The sequence below is a fragment of the Myxocyprinus asiaticus genome, chromosome 27, assembly GCF_019703515.2.
Source record: "Myxocyprinus asiaticus isolate MX2 ecotype Aquarium Trade chromosome 27, UBuf_Myxa_2, whole genome shotgun sequence".
Classification (NCBI taxonomy): Eukaryota; Metazoa; Chordata; class Actinopteri; order Cypriniformes; family Catostomidae; genus Myxocyprinus; species Myxocyprinus asiaticus.
Window position 1 is genome coordinate 33509170 of NC_059370.1, and position 21672 is coordinate 33530841.

The window sequence follows — 21672 nt, forward strand, 5'->3', positions numbered from 1 at the left end:
ATATGTTAGAAAATAAATTTAACTCAAAAGCTCTGATATTCAAGCAAAGCTCAGCTCTCTCAAGGCCATTTTCTGAAAAGAATACAGCATGTGATTGGATGTGATTTTGTTGCTCTGTACTACAGGTATGCTGTCTGTGAATGCCACGCTGGACTTTGAACAGAGCCGTGAGTATTATCTGTCAGTGGAGGGGGCGAGGGGCAAACCATTGCTCAGTGACATTGCCACGGTTATCATCAATATCACGGACGTCAATGACAACCCACCTGTCTTTAACCACAGTAGCTACAGTACAGTGATTGCAGAGGATATACCACCTGGGGACATTGTTCTGAAGGTATCACAAACTGTTCCCCTTAACTGTCACTGCACCTCTGATGATAACAGCTTTTAAAATCGAGGTCCAAACCTGCTTAGTTCTTACACAACCCTCGGCACAGGTCTGATTACTTCATGGCAGATTTCCTCACTTCATATGTAATTTGTCTCAGACATTCTCCACAATACTTTCTATGGAAAATTAAGCAAAGTAAAGCCAGCTGTTCTCAATCTGGTGACTGGACTCTGACAAACTATTGTGGCAGGTGCTGGGTAAATTATTTACTGCATCTGTCAGTTAAGTGATCAGAAAAACATTTTGAATAAAGCTAATGGTGATTGCATATCAGTACTCAAAGTCTGCTCAGTTCTTAGTTGTGTCTGATGCAGACCGCTGGGTTAGAATTTGCATTAATTCAGAGCCTAAAAGATATGCTTAAGGACTCCTTGAAATCGCTTGACGAGTGCACATTCTCTGCTGAAAAGACCACCTTGGCTAATCCCTTTTTGTAAAATAGCCAATTGATTTTAGCTAACATCACAGTAATGAACCATGATTTGCTACTTGCTAGTCGATTGAGATATTCTAGCATTTTGATTGGACAAAACATTTTTAGTCCATTTTCCCAGAAGAGAAAATTTTTACATTTGAAATGCATATATCTTTTAAAGATTCATTTTGTCAACTTTTAGGAGTACGATAACATATAGATGCCTTCAAAGATAACAGACAGACTAAAAGCTACAAAACGTCAATTTTTATTTCATGAGGTCTTTATCAGTGTTGGGTAAGTCACTCAAAAACAGTAATCCGCTACAAATTACTAATTAATTATCTAAAATGGTAATCAGATTACTTTAATAATTACTTCATGTAAAAGTAATCACATTACAAATTGCTTTACTTTTAAGTTACTTTCTAAAACAATATTCACTAAAAGAATTCTGCTTTTCCGTGAATCATTCCATTTTTTTTTTCATTATCCCTGCCTTTTCAGCTGCCACGGGACCACAAACAGACAACATATTATGAAAGCTATTCATGTTTTAAATGCATACATAAATAATATTATTTTAGAAATGTGTGTAACCTAAGTAATGTACTTAAAAGCAAATAACTTGATTGAAAGTCAGTAAAATTACACAGATTTATACTGAAATGCATTACACTACTTTTGGATAAAAAGGTAATTAGATCACTGTAACTAATTACTTTGTAATAAGATTACACCCAACTCTGGTCTTTAATACCACTGTCTGTTGTTCATTGTGCATTGATCTTAGGTAACAGCCGTTGACTTTGATGGGCCCCCAAACAACTTAATTGTCTACTCCATCGTGAGCGGTAATCCCAAGCAGCAGTTTAACATCGACCCTCGCATGGGCCACATAACAGTGCGCTCCATGCTGGACAGGGAAGAGGTGAGCATGTTCTCTATTCAGTTTCGAGAAGCACGAGGGCAAGTCTAGATGGCATTCCAGAATCATCAGCCATAACACGTACCAGCTTGTTTTATCAGGGATTCAGTTGTGTCTGTGATGAATCCACTGATCAGAGCAGAGCATTTTAATCAAATTTTAATCATTTGACTGCTGGTATTGAATGTTCGTGTCAGGATGTACATATCTTCATAATCCCACTGACATGGTCTCTTCCATTTCAGATAACACACTACTCATTAACTGTGCAAGCAGCCGATGAGGGTGATGCCCCATTATCCTCTGCTGTACAGGTGACAGTGACTGTATCTGATGTCAACGACAACCCACCAATGTTCTCACAGATCAATCACAGCCTCATTCTTCAGGTAAAGACACTTGCTTTGGCACAGTTTAGGCTGTGTCCGAAATCGTAAGGCAGCTGCCTTTCTGCCTCGCTGCCTTCAGTCAGTCCACGACTTTACAGACAGTGTTTTTGTATGAAGGTAACTCCTTAGGAAACTAGTTTCAAACCAAGTTTACTATTATTAATGAAAATAAGCACAAAGAACAAAACAAGCAATGACAAAATATGTTCGTTAACTAAAATAAAAACCAAAAAATACAAAAAAACGAACATATGCACAAACGTGAAAATTAAACAAACTGAAAATGTGCTCTGCAATCTGAATGAAAACTAAATAGAATCATAGAGAATCTTTTTTTACATTTTTGTATTTTCCATCAATGTTGGATGATCTGATTGAAAAAATCTCAAGTCTGATTTCTGACTGGGTGTATTCTGTCAAAAAGAACCAGTCAATTAGACAACAAACAGACGTCTGACTGATCTGCAAAAACAAAACAAAAAACTCAGTCATTTGTTATGGCCGATGTTTTAGGTAAATGGTAAATAATGGCTCTGCCATGTTTGTGAAACATCGTAATGACATCACAAAAGAAATTAGAGTCTTGTTTAGTTGAGTATGCTGTCTTCAAAAACCAACCAGATGAAGGCAACTTAGGAGACAGGATGTTACACAACTATTGGATTCGGACATGCCTTGATGCCTTCCTACCTTCTTATACTGCCTGTGAAGGCAGCATTTCTCAGGTTTCAGAACAGCCTACATATTATCTCTGCTCTAAGCACAAGCATAGAGGGGCAAGAGTTCAAGTTAAGGAGCCAAACAGCCATGTCTAATAGAGCTATAGACTTGTTTCCTTGCCATTTTTTTCTATGGCAGTATTTAAACAGGCTGTTTACCCCTTCGGAGTCAGCCAGATTCATTGCTTCTAATTATAGGGCCAACTCTGCTGAATTAGAAATATTTTCACACCCCATTTTACCCCACCCAAGGTGTCTGGGTCTTCAGAGTGCACCGGCTATTTGGCACCATGTAGGTGGTCAGTAACAATTAGGCTCATCTCTGCCAGCCGAGTACTCTGTTTCAGTTACCTGTTCTAGTTGTGCCAGATTGAAGGAGACAAGGAGTACACGCTGTACAAATGGTAGCGCTTTGTTGAGAAATGCAGACAGCATGATCAAAATCTCCATCTGTTCTTACTGTGTTTTCATTTCAGTAGAATTGGACTGTAGTGTTTGTTTAAGCTTTGATATTTTGTTTGCAAAAAATCTGGAACTGAAATGCTGGTCCCGTTAAAGAAATACGCTATTGATTTGAACAGGCATACACCAGGGTGGACTGATCATGGTTATTCACGTCCAACAATTTTTATTATTTACCACTGTCTGCCATGACACAACTACTGTTGCTACAGTGATAAAATACAGTAATATCTTAGAGGGAATGAACCCCATGGTAACCAGCGAGCATGTCCTGTTCGAGCAATCGTCTTTATCAATACAAACAACAGACCTATGTTATTTGTTTGTCTACTCTCAAGTAAGGACAGCTACAGCTTTGTTTTACATCAGACTTTATTTTCTGTGCATTTGTGGGTTGATTAATGGTGTTTTTGTGTCTGACAGGAAGGAGAGGCTGTGGGCAGTGGAATTTTGCAGCTGCTGGTTACTGACAGAGATACGCCTCAGAACGGCCCTCCCTTCTCCTTCCATATTGTCTCAGGAAATGAGGATAAGAGCTTTCACATTGACCAAGGAGGACTGCTGTCCATATCCTCCCCACTGATGAAGACAAGCAAGCCTCAGCATCTGCTAAAAATCCAGGTGAAACATTTCATACAAACTACAATTACAAGCAACACATGAAATGCCCATTTGGAGTTTAAAGGTATGGATGGAAATTCTGTAATCTTTTACTCGCCTTCATATCATTACAAGCCTGTATGACTTTCTTTCTTACATGGAACACAAAAGGAAAAGTTAGGTGGAAGGATTTATGCTGTTTTTCCCCCATATTTCTACAGCAATGGTGTCTGTTGAGCTCCAAAAATGACCAGAAAAAGCATCATATTAGTAGTCCATGTAAACCATGCACTATATTCCAAGTCTTCTGAAGACATTCAATAGTTTTGTTTGAGGATCAAACCAAAATTCATGTTTAAATTACAGAAAATCTTGCCCTCCATCGCAGGCTCTCAAATCACATTTGTGTGTGCATCCATTCAAATATGGTGCATCAAGACGTAAGTGATGCCAAACACCATTAGATCTTGCATGGTTTGTCAAGCTGTATTGTTTGTATTGCATTTTATTTTAGTATGTGGCTTCTGAAGACTTGGAATATATTGCACAAGTTGGATGGAATTATTTTATGATACTTTAATGGTGCTTATTATTTTGAAACTCACCAGCCCCGGTCCTTATTCATTTGCATTTTATGGAAATGACATCTCCTGTTGTTTTGCGGAAGACAGTCATACAGGTATAAGCAACATGAGGTTGAGTAAATGATGACAGAAATTAAATTTTTGGGTGAATTATTCCTTTAAATAGAATATGACATGTGGTGCAGTTCTCACAATCTGCCCAAAACCCAGTGATTTTAAATAACATCTTAAATTATTTAAAGCGACTCTTCAAAGGTCAGTGTATTGTTCACACTTCACAAAAATATATTTTTCACTCATCACATAAATATCATCTCCACAGGTCACTGACAACGGGCACCCTCCGCTCTCCTCTATATGTGTGGTGAAGATCAACATCACAGAGCAGAGTAGATATCCACCCACTGTGACTCCACTAGAGGTGTTCATCACCACTGCTGGGGGGATGTTCTCGAAACGGGTGATCGGAAAGCTACACGCCACCGATCAAGATCCACACGACATCCTTTCTTACAAACTCATCTCTGATGCCCTGGAAAGAGGCCTGTTCTCTGTGGACACAGTGGATGGAAAGATTATTGTAGAGAAGGACCTGGATCCAGGCCTGTATCACCTAAATGTGAGTGTGTCGGATGGGAAGTTTAGTGTCTGGGCTGGGGTGAAGGTTCACATTTGGGCTGCTTCTCAGCATGCTCTGGATCAAGGCTTCACGTTGCAGTTAGCTGGTCTTTCGGCCGAGGAGTTTGTAGCTGATCACTGGAGAAGCCTGCAACGCAACCTGGGCTTGGAGCTCAACATACCCAGACAAGAGCTGCACATTGCCAGCTTGCAACAAAAGCCAAACTCTGTCAACATGGAGGTACTGTTGGTCCGCCGAGCTCAGGATGGCTCGGTTCAGCCCGTGCCTGCTCACCGACTGACTGGGGTCCTCTCGGCCGTGGAAGATTCACTAGGTTTGAATGTTCTGAGACTGAAGCATGATGGTTGTGTGGGTGTTGGGTGCCCACCACGGGGTTGCAGAAACTCAGTAGTGATGAGAGAGGGGAGAATGAGTAACTATGCCACAGCACGAGCTAACTTCATCACACCACAGCACAGCTGGGAGAGTGTTTGTTCCTGCAATGGTAGGCCACTAGATCACCATCTTATTCTGAATTCCACTGAGGAATAGACAGACCCAGAGGCCTTGAATATTATTTTTATTTTGACTGTTCCTTAAATAGGAGTAGTTCATTCCAATGTGAAAATTCTTCACTTACCCCCAGGTTGTTCCAAACCTGCACATTTTCCTTCCTTCCATGCAACACAAAAGGAAAAGTTTTAAAGAATGTCCAAGCTGTCCAATTTCCAATATAATGGAGGTTGGGGCTGTCAAGCTCCAAAAAGGACAACAAAAGCACTATAAAGTTATATTTCACTATATTTCAGGTCTTCTGAAGCCATATGCGTACATTACTTTTTATCAAAATAAAAATTGACCGTCATTGAAATTTTCCCATCCGTCCTATAGAGGAAATTTCAAAACTCATTTTCGCTAATACAAATTTAAAATTGGCACTTTAAAACATGTCAGTGTCGCTAAATGCCATTGGTTCTCCTGTGTTTCATTAACCAGTTTGAATACACAAAAGCATGAATGAGATTTGGCCACCGGCTTCTTTTATTTTATGGACAAGTGCAGCTTAGATATTTTGCTAAATATTCTTTTGTGTTCCACAAAGAAAGAAAAACACAGATTTGGAACAATGAGGGTAAGTGATGATGACTTTTCATTTTTAGGTGAACTATTAATTTAATCACCAAATCGAATATTCTGGGTTAAATAAAAGTTAAGGTCAGTTGACAGTATGTGTTGCCTGTGTTAACAAGACTTAAATAATATGCATGTTAATATAATTTTAGTGTGATAAAATCGTTTATTAACATTTTCTGGGTAAAATTATGTCCAGCTTCGTTGCCTTGGCAACACAACGATTTGAAAATTTAAAAATGTAGGTGACAGTGGTGCATTCACCATGAAGGTGAGTGGAGCCAATTTTTGGAGGGTTCAGAGGCAGAAATGTGAATCGTAAAATTAATTATTCTGTTAAAACGTATGATTTGATCTGTAAAGTCGTTTAAATCATAGTTTTTATGGTCGTTTTTTGGTTTTTGGGTTTAGTCGTTCTGTGAAACTTTACACAGAAAAGGTTAATAAGCGATTTTATCACACTAAAATCATATTAACATGCATATTGTTTATTTCTTGTGGCTATACATTTAAAACTTTTTAAATCTATTTTAACGTTTACAGATTGGTACAACTGAACCCCAGGCTTTTGCTTTTTTCAAAGAAAAGGAGGTACAAGACAAAATAAAAATATACATTTTTGTGGATATCAACATTATGCCACAAATGCTGTCAGTTGAGCTTAACCCAGAATGCTCCTTTAAGGAGTGAGAAAAAAAATATGCTTTACATTAACTTATGACTGAAATACTGTGTACTTAACCTAATGCCATTAATAATTTAACAATAAGCCAATGGATTCACATTTTACCAAATGTATTTACAACTTATGCTTCCTACATTGCAGAATCTGCTGTGAGATTTGATGGCAAGGGTTATCTGAAATACCTCTATCAAATGGAAGAGGACAATCAGAACTTCCATCTGTCTCTTCGACTCAAGACATCAGATACTGAAGGCACAGTAATGACCACCAATGCCTCTGACTGGGGAACATTAGAGGTACGGCAGTTTCCAATTAAAAAAAAATAAATAAAATTAAAAAAAACAACATTATGTCTGTGACACACAAGCTCTAACTTACTTAGGATGTGCATGAATTGATGTATGTTTAAGCAAGGTAAATACAAAGGCAAATATGTTTGCCAACCTGATAACAATGGACTGATCACAGCAAACTTTATTCCACCCTGTGACAAATTGGAGGTTCATTAAGCGCTTTACTTTTTTACTTTGCTTTAGAAACATGTTGTATTTCTCATGAATGATTAAATGCGAATTAGACATGTTAACATTTAAGAGCACATTCCAGAAAGGAATGAAAAGAACTTTTGAAGTGGTTTTCAAACCAACCTTTGAGCACACCAGTGATGAATCAGCCTTTTTATATGAAATGAGTGTTATGACAAATTCATGGCTGTGTGCTTTTACTCCATTGACCCAAAGGCCCAGTTAAGATTCTTTTTGAGTATTTGTTTATTTAACTGGTCTAATGTAGCTTTGATGCTTTAGTACAACACCTAATCTTTAAGTTACTACACAAAGGAAAAATGGTTAGATTCTATGTATTGTGAGTCATACTGTATAAGGAATGCGCCAAGCACCACTTGAAACTGCGACCTCTACTTCAAAATCCCATGACATCTCTCCCAAAGGATGCCTCATTTATACATCATAATAGAATATTCAATTTTATGTTGCTTGCAACATCATTGGGTTGAGGAATGTTGAAAATCCTGACACCGGTTGCAGCAGTGGGAAGCGATCTCCAATGGCATGCGTGTCGTAGTCGCGCAAGGGGCAATCCGTGAAGAGTTTATTCGTAGGATGAGTTTGTGCATTGTGGAAGTCAGGAACAAATATGTAGAATCCTCCATTGAAGCTAGTGAAATGCAGAACAACGCCCAGCAGAGATGAGCGAACTTAACTCCCCACACGCGGGCAGAGGCGAGGTATCTTCCTTGGAAGACCAGCTGATATGCAGCAATACTGGAAGGCAACCACACACCCGACATGCGGGCAACCAACAGATACTCAAGACAGGATCAACTAGGCAGAGAGAGTGAGGTTAGTACTCAACATCAAACAACAAGATACCGAGAACACGACAGACTTAAGAAGGGAGTGAATTAGAGGAGAACAGGTGTTGCTCGGCATGCTAATCAGTGGCATGATCAGCGTTCCCACGGGCAACAATCAATGTTCCCATGGAAACGCCGACCATGCATGTCGTCCACGCCTGCGAGACATGAGGGAGAGAAAATGACAAAACATACAAAACAAACTGACAAACTCACCGGAGCCATGTCAGTCTCAGGTCACCTTAGTCGGGTCCATGCGCACTCCCACGGACAAAATGATGAACCCCAGGAACGGAACCGACTGTGCATGAAAAGCACACTTCTCTGCCTTGACGAACAGCTGAATTTCTTACAGTCTCTGAAGCACCTGCCTGATGTGCTGCACATAGTCCTGGATATTCTGGGAGAAGATCAGAATATCATCAAGATAGACAAACACAAAACGATCGACCATGTCTCTAAGCACTTCATTCACGAGCCCCTGGAAGACAGCAGGGGCATTGACCAATCCGAAAGGCATAACCAAATATTCAAAGTGCTCCCTATGGGTGTTAAAAAGTTTTCCACTCATCCCCCTTTCTAATCCAGAGAAGGTGATAAGCATTGCGTAAATCCAACTTCGTAAAGACGGATGCTCCCTGCAAGAGTTCAAAGGCTGAGGACACCAACAGTAAAGGATAGCGATTCTTCACTGTGATGTCATTCAGTCCCCGATAATCTATACAGGGTCTAAGCAAGCCATCCTCCTACTCCACTAAGAAGAACCCCACCTCTGCCGGCGAAGAGGAAGGGCGAATGAGACTGGCTGCCAGAGATGCCAGTTCATGGAGCCGAGAGCGAATACAGCCATCCCCGAGGTGGCGAAGTGCCAGGAAGCAGTTCAATCGCACAGTCGTACAGACAATGAGGAGGAAGGGTCGCAGTGCGAACCGGCCCTCAAGTCATGGTATGTCAACGGTACTCCGGATAAGTCCACCGGTTCATCCTGCAACAAAACACAAGACTGGACAGGGGAAACAGCAAAGTTAAGACAGTGCAACAAACAATAAGGACTCCAAGCAAGAACAGTGTTGGTTGACCAATCTATGTGTGGGTTGTGCGTTACCAACCAAGGATGCCCCAACACTACTGCTGCCGATGGAGATTGGATAAGGTAGAAGGACAACTGCTCCGAATGATTCCCAGATATGAAGGTGACCGGCTTTGTGGATTGAGTGATGTTGGACAGCAGCGTGCCACTTAGGGTGTGGGCGGTGATGGGTCTTTCCATTTGGACCATAAGAAGTCACCACTTAGAAGCCAGTTCGAAATCTATAAAGTTCCCTTCAGCTCCGGAATCAACCAAGGTGGAAACCATGTGACAGGCAGAACCATACTGCAGCCGGGCCGGGAGAAGTGTCCGAAGTCCAGGGGTTTTGTCCAAAGGTGTTGCGCTCCCCAGTAACCCCTCTTCTACTGACGAGCGATGTCTTTTACCGGACAGGAAGCAGAGAGATGATCAGAAGCAGCACAGTAAAAACACAGTCCATTGAAGAGACGTTGCTGTTTCTCCCTGCATGAGATTTGAGTTTTAGCGACTTGCATAGGCTCAGTGTCGGGCCATCATACTGGCGAGTTGGCTGGAGAGGCAGAACGGGTAGGAGGATCAGTCGCCAGGATTGGTGGAAAGTAGCGACGGTGTAGGGTCAGGTGTTGATCGAATCGGATAGCCAATTCCACCAAGTAATCGAAGCATGGAGGCAAATCCAAAGAATAAATCTCGTCCAGAATGTCATCGGAAAGACCATGCAGAAATCGATCCCACATAGTGTGGTCATTCCACTCACAAGAAGCAGCTAGGGTGTGAAATTCAATTGCATAATCTGATACTCGTCAATCTCTTTGAGACAGTCCAGATAAAACCCTCACTCCCTCCTGACCTTGAGCCGAGCGATCAAACACTCAGCAGAGCTCCATGGTAAAGGCATGATAGGAAGTGCAGCAGGCATGTCTGTTGTCTCACATGGCAGTGCCCCATTCGCCAGCCCTTCCGGTGAGTAGCGTAATAACACAGGCCACCTTCGTTGTATCCGAAGCGAAAGTGGAGGGCTTAAACGTGAAGAACAAGGAACACTGCGGAAGGAATCCACTGCAAGTTTCAACCTCACCTGAATACGGGACTGGAGGGGGAATGCGGGCTTCAAAGCGTCCAGTAGCCAGAGGAACCGCCAAAGTCGGTAAAGAAGCTTCCTGAGATGGGCCAGCATCAGGAGATAGGCGGAGCTGCTGAACAAAGGAGGTGAGCTCGGTGAACTGCGAAGCCATCATCACCAAAGCCCAGTTCGAGGCAGCGATTTGATCCTGCTGACGTCCCAGCAAGACATCCTGCTGAGAGAGGGCGGAGCGAAGAGTGGATTCCTCCACTTGGTCCATATTTGGTTAGATTGTTCTGTAACAAATGATAGTGAGACAAACAGACCCAAAAGCAAAGGAACAGATCATGTTCTCATGGAAACGCCGACCATGCATGCCGGCCACGCCTGCGAGACATGAGGGAGAGAAAATGACAAAACATACAAAATAAACTGACAAACTTGCCAGAGCCGTGATAGAGCTTTAAAAGGAATTGTTAATCATGGTCATCCAAGAAATCTCCAGTGCATATATCTTCATGCACTGCATAGAGATACAGTACATAACACAGTTATGTATGTGCTTCTCTGGAGATTTAACATTCTGGTGCACCTTAGCAAATTCCTATTGACTAAGCCTATTTGAGCACACCCTCCTTTGACAAGAGAAAGAGAAGAAAAGGTGACTTGTCAATTAAGCAGCTGTAGCATTTATGTATACTGACAGCTGCGATCTAACATTATTAAGAGAAACAAGATCTGTGGTATGATAGATACGGTGAAACTGATACCCTTTAATGCAGTGAGAAGTCAGAGCATGGAGCATTGATGGCATTGATCGCAATAATTAAGTTTTTCTTCTAACTAAATTTGCATCAGGTCCATTTATTTCCTAAAAGTTTAAAGTGTGCTGTCTCTCTCTCTGTTTTTTTTCTCTTTGTGTCTGTCTATACTTTTCAAAACAGAATTTATAGGAATGCTCTGGGTTCAATACAAGTTGAGCTCAATCGACAGCATTTGTGGCATAATGCTGATTATCACAAAAATTAATTTTGACTCGTCCGTTCTTTTCTTTAAAAAAACAGGTCGACTAAAGGTCTTTTAAAAGTCGAGGTTACAGTGAGGCACTCACAATGGATGTCAATGGGGGCAGTTTTTGGAGGGTTTAAAGGCAGAAGTTTGAAGCTAATCATTTTATAAAAGCACTTACATTAATTCTTCTGTTAAAACTCATGTATTATTTGAGCTGTAAATTTGTTTAAATTGTCATTTTTATAGTCATTTTAGGGTTTAAGGGTTTGTTTACATTACATTTTCATGGCACCGAAGGTGTAAAATTGGCTATAACTTTACACAGAAAAGGTTTTATCACACTAAATTCATGTTTACATGGATATTGTTTGTCTTGTGGCTATAATTTTGAAAAAGTGAGTATTTTAACATTTAAAAATTTGCCCCCTTTCACTTCCATTGTAAGTCCCTCACTGTAACCCAGATTTTTGCTTTTTTTGTGGTAATCAATATTATGCCACAAATGCTGTCGATTGAGCTTAACTTGTATTGAACCCAGAATATTCCTTTAATAAAAATGTATTTCTCTTGCAGCTACATAGAACTGTAGCTCTGTTCCAAAACCTAGTGTGCTGCCTTCCTAGATATTATGTTATGGTATCATAGCCACAAAATTATGCTTCCTTCTAAAATTCTTTATTTGGGCCAGCTTCTAAAGCAACAATGCATGAATCCTTACCAGATACAGGCTCAGTGAAAATAATGATTACATTTATGTTTTATTTAGTCCTGAAAAGTATAAATAAAATAGCTTTTTCTATTAAAAAGAATATTTATTTTTCATGTTTATTATAATAGCGCGTTATTAGCTTAGCAACATGCTTATGGGAAACTTTATTGGATCAACTGTGAGTCGTGTCTCTTGTGTCTCACGATGCTGCCTTAGGGGCTGTTCACACTGATGGTGTTTTTGCGGAAATCTCTGACCATTGTGCTGTGTCTCACTTTTATTCAGCATCACATTTTTTAGACAGCATGTAAAGTTAAAAGAACTTCAACTTTTAAAAACGCATCTCGAGACACATGCGTTCTGTTCCATTCGTAGCGCTGTTTATTTTTTTTTAATGCAAGAACACCTTCAGTCTCAATGGTGCTTAGGCAGCTGCCTATGTAGACAGGAGACAGGACAGAAGGAAGCTCACAAGGGTTTGCTTTTTTAATGACAAACACTGTCAGTTCTGTTTTGCTAATGATAAATGGGTGGGAAAGGAATTTCACTTCCTTTAAAGATACTTTACTTTGCTTGCTCAATGAAAAATGTTTAGTTAGCTGCTGTTTTGTAGCCCATTTACAAGCAAACCAAGGTCATGTGCTATATGCTTTTTTGATGTGGACTCTGGAGGATAAACAGTCTTCTTACCTGTCCAACTCAGCATTGCCCTCAAGGAACCAAAACTCAGATTGAACATTAACCACCGATGAGCTCTCCTGGGAAAAGCTGTTCTTCCTTTTTGTGCTCATCTCAGAATCTCCACCACCACCAGCACTGCACACTCAGCTCAGCCCAGAACAGCAAAATCAAACAGCAGCCCCGTCCAATGAAAGCAAATGAGCAAATCCCATGGGCTGTCTTGTATCAGATCAGAGCAAAAGGCTCTGTGCTCGGCTCTCACATCGCAAAACCCTCTGAAGATTCTGCCGCAGCAATTAAAAGTCTGGTGTGAAGGAGATGATGCTTAATAATGCATACTCTTAGCATCAGTGTAATACTTTCAAATTTGAAGTACACACGAGCAATGTTTTTTTAATGCCCGAACAGGAAACTAATACATGAATATGTGAGCCATTATTTGTCGGTGAAATGCTGAGGAGGCATAATGTCAGCATGCATCCTAATGCTCCTGATTGGAGTGTGCCTTTGCATCACGAAGTTATTGGTGAGGTTGAAAGAGAGCAAACTCTGCGTTCTCCCTTGAGCTCTGTCTTTCACAACTACCTTCAGTGCTCAAAGTGCTTCTTATCTCCCACAGAGAGAGTGAGGAGAGCACACACTTCCCACTGTCCAAGAACACAACCTTTCTAACCCACCTCAACAAAGAGCCTTGATGGCTTTTTATCCATTCACAACAACTTGGGCATGACCCGTGAACATGCAACTTTACGTAAGCCACAAACATACTTTATACATCAGGCTAAAGAAAAAACACTTTCTCTGATCCCAGTTTAATATACAGAAACAACTAAGACATTCGTAGGTTGACTTTCCTAAACAGTATAAACGCTACTCTGTGCATTTTCCAAAACATTACTCTGTTTTTTTTTGAGCGGTCTGGCATGTCAGCTTCGGGCTCTGCCAGCGGTGTGATTTTTGAGCAATCCTACTTGTTTGCCAAACAATGGAAGACAGCCGGGATGATTGGAGTGTTTGGGAAACCTGTTCAGAAACAAAATATTACTGTTTGGTGCCGTTAATAGCGCAGAAATGACACAATTTAAAATTACGCTTTTTTTTTTTTTTTGGATACCATGCATAAAATTAATTATATCACTGAAGTTGTTCTAAAATGCTTTTAGAAGGAGTTTTGGATATAAGGTGTGTGATTGCAAAAGAGAGAAATTTAGCTAAATCATATACAGCATTTATTTGAAAGGTGCACAAACTTTTGTTTATGTTGTCTTGGACTTACACTGACCGCTAGGGCCAGCATCATTCAAACGCAATAGTTTTCAGTTACTGAATCGATTGTAGAAATACACTATTCACTGCCAGCCATGATTAATTTAATCCATGAGTGAACATGTACAATAACAGGGCGGTTACTGAGATTAAGCGAGTCATTTTTCGGCTGGTCATGTGATCCTAACACATGACCCCCATGTGTGGACCATCTCCATGTAGAATAAAACAGCCTTTATAAAGTTACTGATATGACATGAGTCTTCATCTCATGTGAGTGGTAATGATTTTATGCATATGTTTCAAGATTCCAAATCATTATTGAGAAAAAAAATTGGTAGCACTTTATTTTACAGTACTGTTCCAAATTTATGTACTATGTAATTACAACAACTACAGTAATTAACCTGAAACCTAACTCCAACCCTAACCTTAACCAATATTAAGTATATGTAGTTACCTAATCTTACACAGTACATTCTTGGGTAAGTACACTGGAAGTATACTGAAAGTAGATGTAAAGTAAAGTGCAACCAAAAAATTACTGAGCACACATTTGTATAAAAAGAGTCAAATGAGCACAGTTTCCAAGATGTCGTTCAAGACTGCAACTGAAAGTGTTGCCAAATGTATATGTGTTTGTTTATCCAGCTGGTGGACAAGGAGCTGCGGTTTAGATATAGATGTGGCAACATGCTCCTTACTGGCCTGCATGTGGCCAACCACCCTGTTGCTGATGGCCGTTGGCACCATGTCTCTCTGGAGGTCAATGGCACAACCCTGAGACTAACCATAGATGCCAGCCACACCAACTCCATCATTCTGCCACAACCTTGCAAGCTGACACAATCCAGTGGGGTCCTAGTGCTGGCCAGCTCTAATCCAAGCACAGATGCTCAGCGACTGGGCTTCACAGGCTGTTTGGAGAGCTTAGAGTTCAATGGAGAGACAATGAGAAGAGAGGAAGTGGTGCCAGGAACTGGCCCACAGAGTGGCAGACTCTTTGGGATCTACCAGTGCTGCTCTGATGTAATGATCTGTGCCAGTAATCCTTGTGAGAATGGAGGCACTTGTGTTGAAGACTCCAGTGAAGGTGGGAATTAAATGTTACTCTTTAGAGGGAATTTACTAAAAATGACTTGTGCCACTGCCTACTAATAGCATTGTTTATTTGCATGCACTGACTGCATTGTTTTAGCAAGGATTCACTAAGGGAGTTATATACCGTAGTTCCCCATCATGCAGGCTGGTTATGAGTGCTAGATTGAGGAGGATGCAGCAGACTACCACGATCTGGCATAACCAACCTTACTGGGACTGCACAGTATCACTCCACCACTGCAGTCCAGGCACCTGAATTGGCTCTTTAAAATGCAGAAAGTGTGCATATGCCCAGTTATAATGCTCTTCTCCATAATTTTATATAATTTAATGAATTACTGCTGCCATGATCACTAAAAAATGAAAACAAACAGATTGAATTATGTTTAAAAGTGATTTAATTAAAATATGTCTGGCGCATATACAGTGCCTGGTCAAGTTGGACTGCGGATGCTTAGTGAATAAGACATGGTGTCTGAAAAGCATGGCACTCCTGCAGGAGAGACTAAAAAAATAACGAGATGTGGAGCAACAGTCAAAGACATCCGTCTTGCACATGTTTGCATTGGAAAACAATTGAAAAATATCACAGATGGATGCAAAAATGCAGTCTTTCAAGCTGAAATTCTGCATACTAAACAGGTGGCACTGTTTATTGAATTCACCCCAATTTATTTCATGCATTCAAATGTTCAAATCTTGTTGCATGTCATAAAATTGGAAAGAAGGGATCTAATTTTAGTACATTAAAAAAGTCCCTTAACAATTTAAGAGAGAACAAATTGAGAGATGGTGTCTGAAAGATAAAACTGAAAAACAGCAATATGTCATTGGAGTATATGCAAGAAAACTAGGCAGCACTTCACAGATATGGAAATAAAGCCAGGGAGATAATAATCTCAACAGTATCTCCATCCAAAAGACTTTCCAATGCATCTTTGATCTCAGCCCAAAAAAGTTCCTATTGATAAATCTTTGCTAGCCTGACCATTTCTATTGCAGAACTATAAGACATATGATTTTACGTTTTTCCACCAGAGTTTCACTGTAGCTGTCCATTGCTGTTCTATGGCTCTCGCTGTGAGAAGGACGCTCCGACGGTCAATCCTTGCACATCCCAGCCCTGTTCCCTTGGCTTATGCGTGCCAAGCACTCAAGGTTACACATGCAACTGTTCCGATCAAATTGCTGGAAACAGGTGAGACTCACATAGAAGAGCTCTTGTGATCACACACATGTATCCTCCTCATGTCCTTGGTGAAGACATTGAGAATCAGACTAATTTGCATGAGAATTAATATTTGTGTATTCAGTCCTTTCATCTCTTTCATGAACACATGTGCACAAAGCTTACATGCGTTAAGTGCATTTTACGTTCAGCTGTAACTCGCTGTGCGCAGAATTATCCATGTGCCTTTGAGTTAACTAATTAATACATTATTGATTGACCCGTATTCATATATAACTCCAAAGCTTGCTCAAATTAGTCATGGAGTGAGAATTCCAATCCTTCTGTGTGTCCTTCTGTGTGTCTTATCTCCATAAGCTTCAAATCATTAAACCAAACTGGTTACCAGAGTCTCAGTTTATGCATATTCATTATTGACGACCGAGAAAGGACATGCAGGATGACATATGGGCATACTGGCATATTATAATGGAATAGTTTACATAAAAATTTAAATAATTTACTCACGTTATTCCAAAACCATATCACTTACTCTCTCCTGTGAAAAACATGAAAGTTTTGATGCAATGTAAGTAAAAAATGTCTGAGGCTAATATTCAGCCTTAAGCAAGTTGTGTTTCACAGAAGAAAGAAAGTCATATGAGTTTTGATCAACATGAGCGTGAGTGAATGATGACATAATTTTCATTTTTAGGGTGAACTATCCCTTTATATAGCATGTTGCTAATTATTTTTTGCATAATTATTATGCATGCAGCTTTGGCCTCATACTAATTGAGAGACTACATGGATTATTTGTACTTTTAAAAATGTATTTGTCACACTGCAGAACAATTTACAATGAACTAGTGAAGGCAAAAAATTGGTTACAGAGAAAAACTTGTTGACAAGTGACAGGATCTAAGATATACACCTTCCCTTATACATTCAAATACTTTTTACCCTAAAATCTTGATGTAAAATCTAGTGTTATGCATTAGCTACCAATGTGCCATTTTCAATAAATGGTAATTCAGTTCTGGTATCTATGACTCAGTTTGAGAACATCTAGATCAGTATGGCCCACATGCCTCCTACGTTCTGTCAATTGTTCCTTGTCTTTGCAGATGTAAAATGGATGCATGCACTCCAAATCCATGTCTCGCCGGTTTTGTCTGTTCAATGGCAGAGAACTCAATCCACTGTGAGCGCACCACGTCACCTCCTTACATGGAGATTGCAGAGATCTGTGCAGGCATATTGGGGCTTTTCCTTCTGGTTGTGGCCTTTATGTGTTTCCGAAAACGCTACGTCAGCAAAAAGAAGCACAAGTCAGGCTGTGTGCAAGATTCCAATGGTTACTTTCCAACTTTAACCAAAAGTATGATGAAAGAAACCGAGATCAGCTCTCCAATGGAGACCGGCACCCTTATGATTGGATCAGGAAGTGATCTGGACCACAGCCCCTTCCGTTCACTGAAGCCTCGTGAGCAACGGGAGCTCGCCCCCCATGTAGGGCCTCGATCGCAGAGGCCTCAAGGTCCTGTGATTTGCAGCGTGGCCCCCAATCTACCCCCACCACCATCTTCCAGCTCAGATAACGATTCTGTAATGAAAAACAACTGGGAGCACGACTACGAAGGTAAGAATTTTAGTTTTATTTACTATTTTTCCAGCTTCAGTTAATTTGGAATTTATAAAAGATAAGACAGGTGGAGGACAAATCACCGGGTATGCTTGTGCAGGTCAGTGGAAAAATATGTGTGTGTCGTATTCAATTATATCTTCTATTTACTGCATCTCTCCAGCTCTGTCTCTTTTTTTAACTATGGCTTAAAATCTGTAATCATCACATTTGTTATTGTGAAATACTTAAATCTCAAGGACAATTCTGCATCTTAAACACTCCAGCATTTCTTAAATAGTTGAGAATAAAATGACATAATAAAGGAAGAATTATAAAACTTATAAAATTTACTTACCACTCTAAATTCTGATTGGATGAGCTGTGTTCAAAGTCGTAATATTACTATAAACGCACACCTGGGACTACACATTCTACAGTACATTAAAGGAATATTCCGGGTTCAATACAATTAAGCTCAATCGACAGAATTTGTGGCATAATGTTGATTACCACACAAATTCATTTTGATTTGTATGTCATTTTCTCTATAAAAAGCAAAAATCTGGATTACAATGAGTCACTTACAATGGAAGTGAATGGGGCCAGTTTTTAGAGGGTTGAAAGGCAGAAATATGAATTTATAATTTTATAAAAGCATTAACATTAATTCATCTGTTAAAACTCGTGTATTATTTGAGTTGTAAATTTGTCTAAATCGTCATTTTTACAGTCATTTAAAGGTTTGTCAATATTACATCGTCATGGCAACGTAGTCGTAAAATTGGGTATAACTTTACACAGAAAAGGTTAGTAAGTGATTTTATCACTCTACAATCATGTTAACATGCATATCATTTACATCTTGTAGTTATACTTTTGAAACAGTGAGTATTTTAATGTTCACAGATTGGCTCCATTCACTTCCATTGTAAGTGCCTCACTGTAACCCAGATTTTTTTCTTTTTTTAAAGAAAAGGAGGGGCAAGTCAAAAGTAATTTTTGTGGCAATCAACTTTATGGCACAAATGCTGACTATTGAGCTTAGCTTGACTTGAACCCGGAATATTCCTTTAATGACCCTATACACTTTTGATGAGTATATATATATATATATATATATATATATATATACACTTTTGGTTATATATATAAGGGTTAAAGGGACAAATAAAATCACTTACTGACCTTTTTATATTTATATGAAAGGGTTTTTACATTAAAAGGTTAAAGGGACGGTTCACCAAAAATAAATATTTCAACATAATTCACTAACCCTCATGTTTTTCTAAAACTGTATGGGTCTTTTTTCTTCCATGGAACACAAAAGTAAATGTTAGGCACCATTGACTTTCATTGCATCTTTTTTGGTAAAAAAAAAAAAAAAAAGTCAGTGGTGAATGAGGCTAAAAATTTTCCTTGCATCTTTTGTGTTCTACAGAAGAAAGAAAATCATACAGGTTTGGAACATTGTGAGGTTTAGTAAATGATAACAAGTTCTAGTTTGGGGTCAACTATCCCTTTAAATAAACAGCTTAAAATGTATATCTATAAGAGCAATACATTAATCCCTCTAAATTCTCATTTACAGTGTATCCAGCTGACCCTGACTACTACGGTCGACCTTCCGTTCAAGCCGTTCAAGAATTCCCCCAGTTTGACATTGTGGAGAGCACGTACTCAAACGCTTCAACCGAGTCCCGCAGAAACTCTCGTTTTGTAAGCTTCCCGTTCCCCCTAGAGCGAGCCGATCGCCGTGCTCCATTGCCCCCTTGTTACAGCAACCAGAACTTAGATGACTTCTTGGGGCCAGATGGGCTGCCCCTGCCCAGCTCTCAGTGCCCTAATGAGTACACTGCCATAAGTTACTACCCTACTAAGCACACTCACAGCCTGGACAACATTTCCAGTGGCTATAAGAGACTCAGTGTGCGCTTGAGCATGGCCCAGCCTTCCTATGCAGACAGCAGTGGATCCAATCGGGCTGGATCTGCCAGAAGGACATCTCGGAGTTATGCTGGCTCAGATATGGTAGAAAGTGACTATGGCAGCTGTGAGGAGGTGATGTTCTAGGCAATAGATTGAGGACTCCAATGGATCAAGTGGCCGGGATGGCTTAAAAGGTCTTGTGTGAGTGGGGTCACAGAGGGGAAGGTCATGTCCTACATATAGTATATGAAGCTCAATGGCCAAAAGCCACAGAGGCACTGAGACTTTCAGTATTAATAGTCATATTCAGGGGAAAAAAAAAACGAAAAAGATATATCTGTTTAAAATCAAGCTATCCTGGTTTGCACTTTCCACATCTCTATAATTATTGCATGACCTAAAAAGTCTACAGTATGGTTATAAATGACATTGTCTAGAGATTATGTGCCCTCAATTGGTATTACAGTGTGTATCGTCACTTCAATCGTACCCCGTCCTGTTCTTTTTAGAATATATATATATATACATATTATTATTATTATCAGCACATTTGTTAAACGACTGATTGTAGTGTTGCATGTCATTATCATGTTAAATGCCAGCTGTGGGACAGCTGATTATTTCTGTAAGCATAGCTGAGGTATGTTTTTCTTCAAGCCCCAAATGTGCTCACAGAAACCAGTAATTGTGCTATGTAATTTGAACAGTTTTCAAACATTCACTACAACAAAAATAGCGGTTTAGAGTTAATTAAAATAAGTGAAAATTGATGTGTTTGAAATTATATCAGTGGTTGCTGGAGAATTTATTTTCTGGCTCTTCTGTTGAGATGTGTCTAAACTGCAGTACTTGGTGAATAGTAATTACAGTAATGCGGTAATTTATAATGTGAACTCTGCACTGGTTTTAGCTTCTAATGCTGCAGACGTTATGTAGTGTTAGAAGTTTTCAGTGATCAAAGACAATCAAACTCAAGCCACAGGAAATCCATATGCAGCTTCTTATGGCGCAATTACGCTTCTTGACAAAGTGTCATAATGCTTACTAATCATGAGAAAGATCACAAATAATTAGCCAAATTAGGAAAAATCATCTAGGATGGAGAGAAGCAACTTATATGTGTGAACATTAAACACAACAGCTGCATTTTATATTCTAAAGAGATTCCGTCTTTGATCTGTATTCATAAAAGTGATGTGGTCTTTATGGTTCAATATTCTGTTGTTTTGATTTGAGAAGTTATGAATATGGATTTCCATTACAGCACTTCTTATTGAATGCAAAGTTGATGTGAACACTGCTGGCACATGTGATTCATTTTAAATCTCTGACAGCACACTGGCCATGTCATCAAATTATATTGCATGTGCTCAATGAAACTGCACCCCTCCTTCATTGATTGCTACTTTATTGTAGTTTAGTCTGTAGTGTTTCAAAATTGACATAGTTCAGTGTTTATGTATATTAATGGCAGCTGTTGCAAGTATTTGTAGAGACTGTGATGTTCATGGCCTCTGTATCATTCTCTGTTGTTACGAACTGCCAGTTGTTTGTGTAGTTTGGTGTGGTTTGTATGGTTAAGTTGCGGATGCAAATGTAACCTTTTGTGTATTTTGTCAATTCAGTGTGGGATGAATCCCATGTTTTAAATGAGTTCCTCTGTGAGAGAATTTGTTGTCTTTGCCATTTCTCATCTCTGTAGAAAATACCATGAAATATCTTTATCGAAATAAAATTATGTTTAATATAC

At 39.6% G+C, this 21672-nt stretch overlaps 1 protein-coding gene across 1 annotated transcript in view; it reads left to right on the forward strand.

Annotated features, from left to right (window-relative positions):
- fat2 (FAT atypical cadherin 2) overlaps positions 1-21672 on the forward strand; it is a 47176-nt gene extending 25504 nt beyond the window's left edge. Inside the window, exons 14-23 of the mRNA XM_051658280.1 lie at positions 126-337; positions 1603-1740; positions 1983-2126; positions 3731-3928; positions 4814-5615; positions 7068-7222; positions 14752-15193; positions 16240-16399; positions 17497-18011; positions 19585-21672. Of these exons, the coding sequence (XP_051514240.1) occupies positions 126-337; positions 1603-1740; positions 1983-2126; positions 3731-3928; positions 4814-5615; positions 7068-7222; positions 14752-15193; positions 16240-16399; positions 17497-18011; positions 19585-20066 (3248 nt within the window). The 3' untranslated portion in view covers positions 20067-21672. The remainder of the gene's footprint in view (positions 1-125; positions 338-1602; positions 1741-1982; positions 2127-3730; positions 3929-4813; positions 5616-7067; positions 7223-14751; positions 15194-16239; positions 16400-17496; positions 18012-19584) is intronic.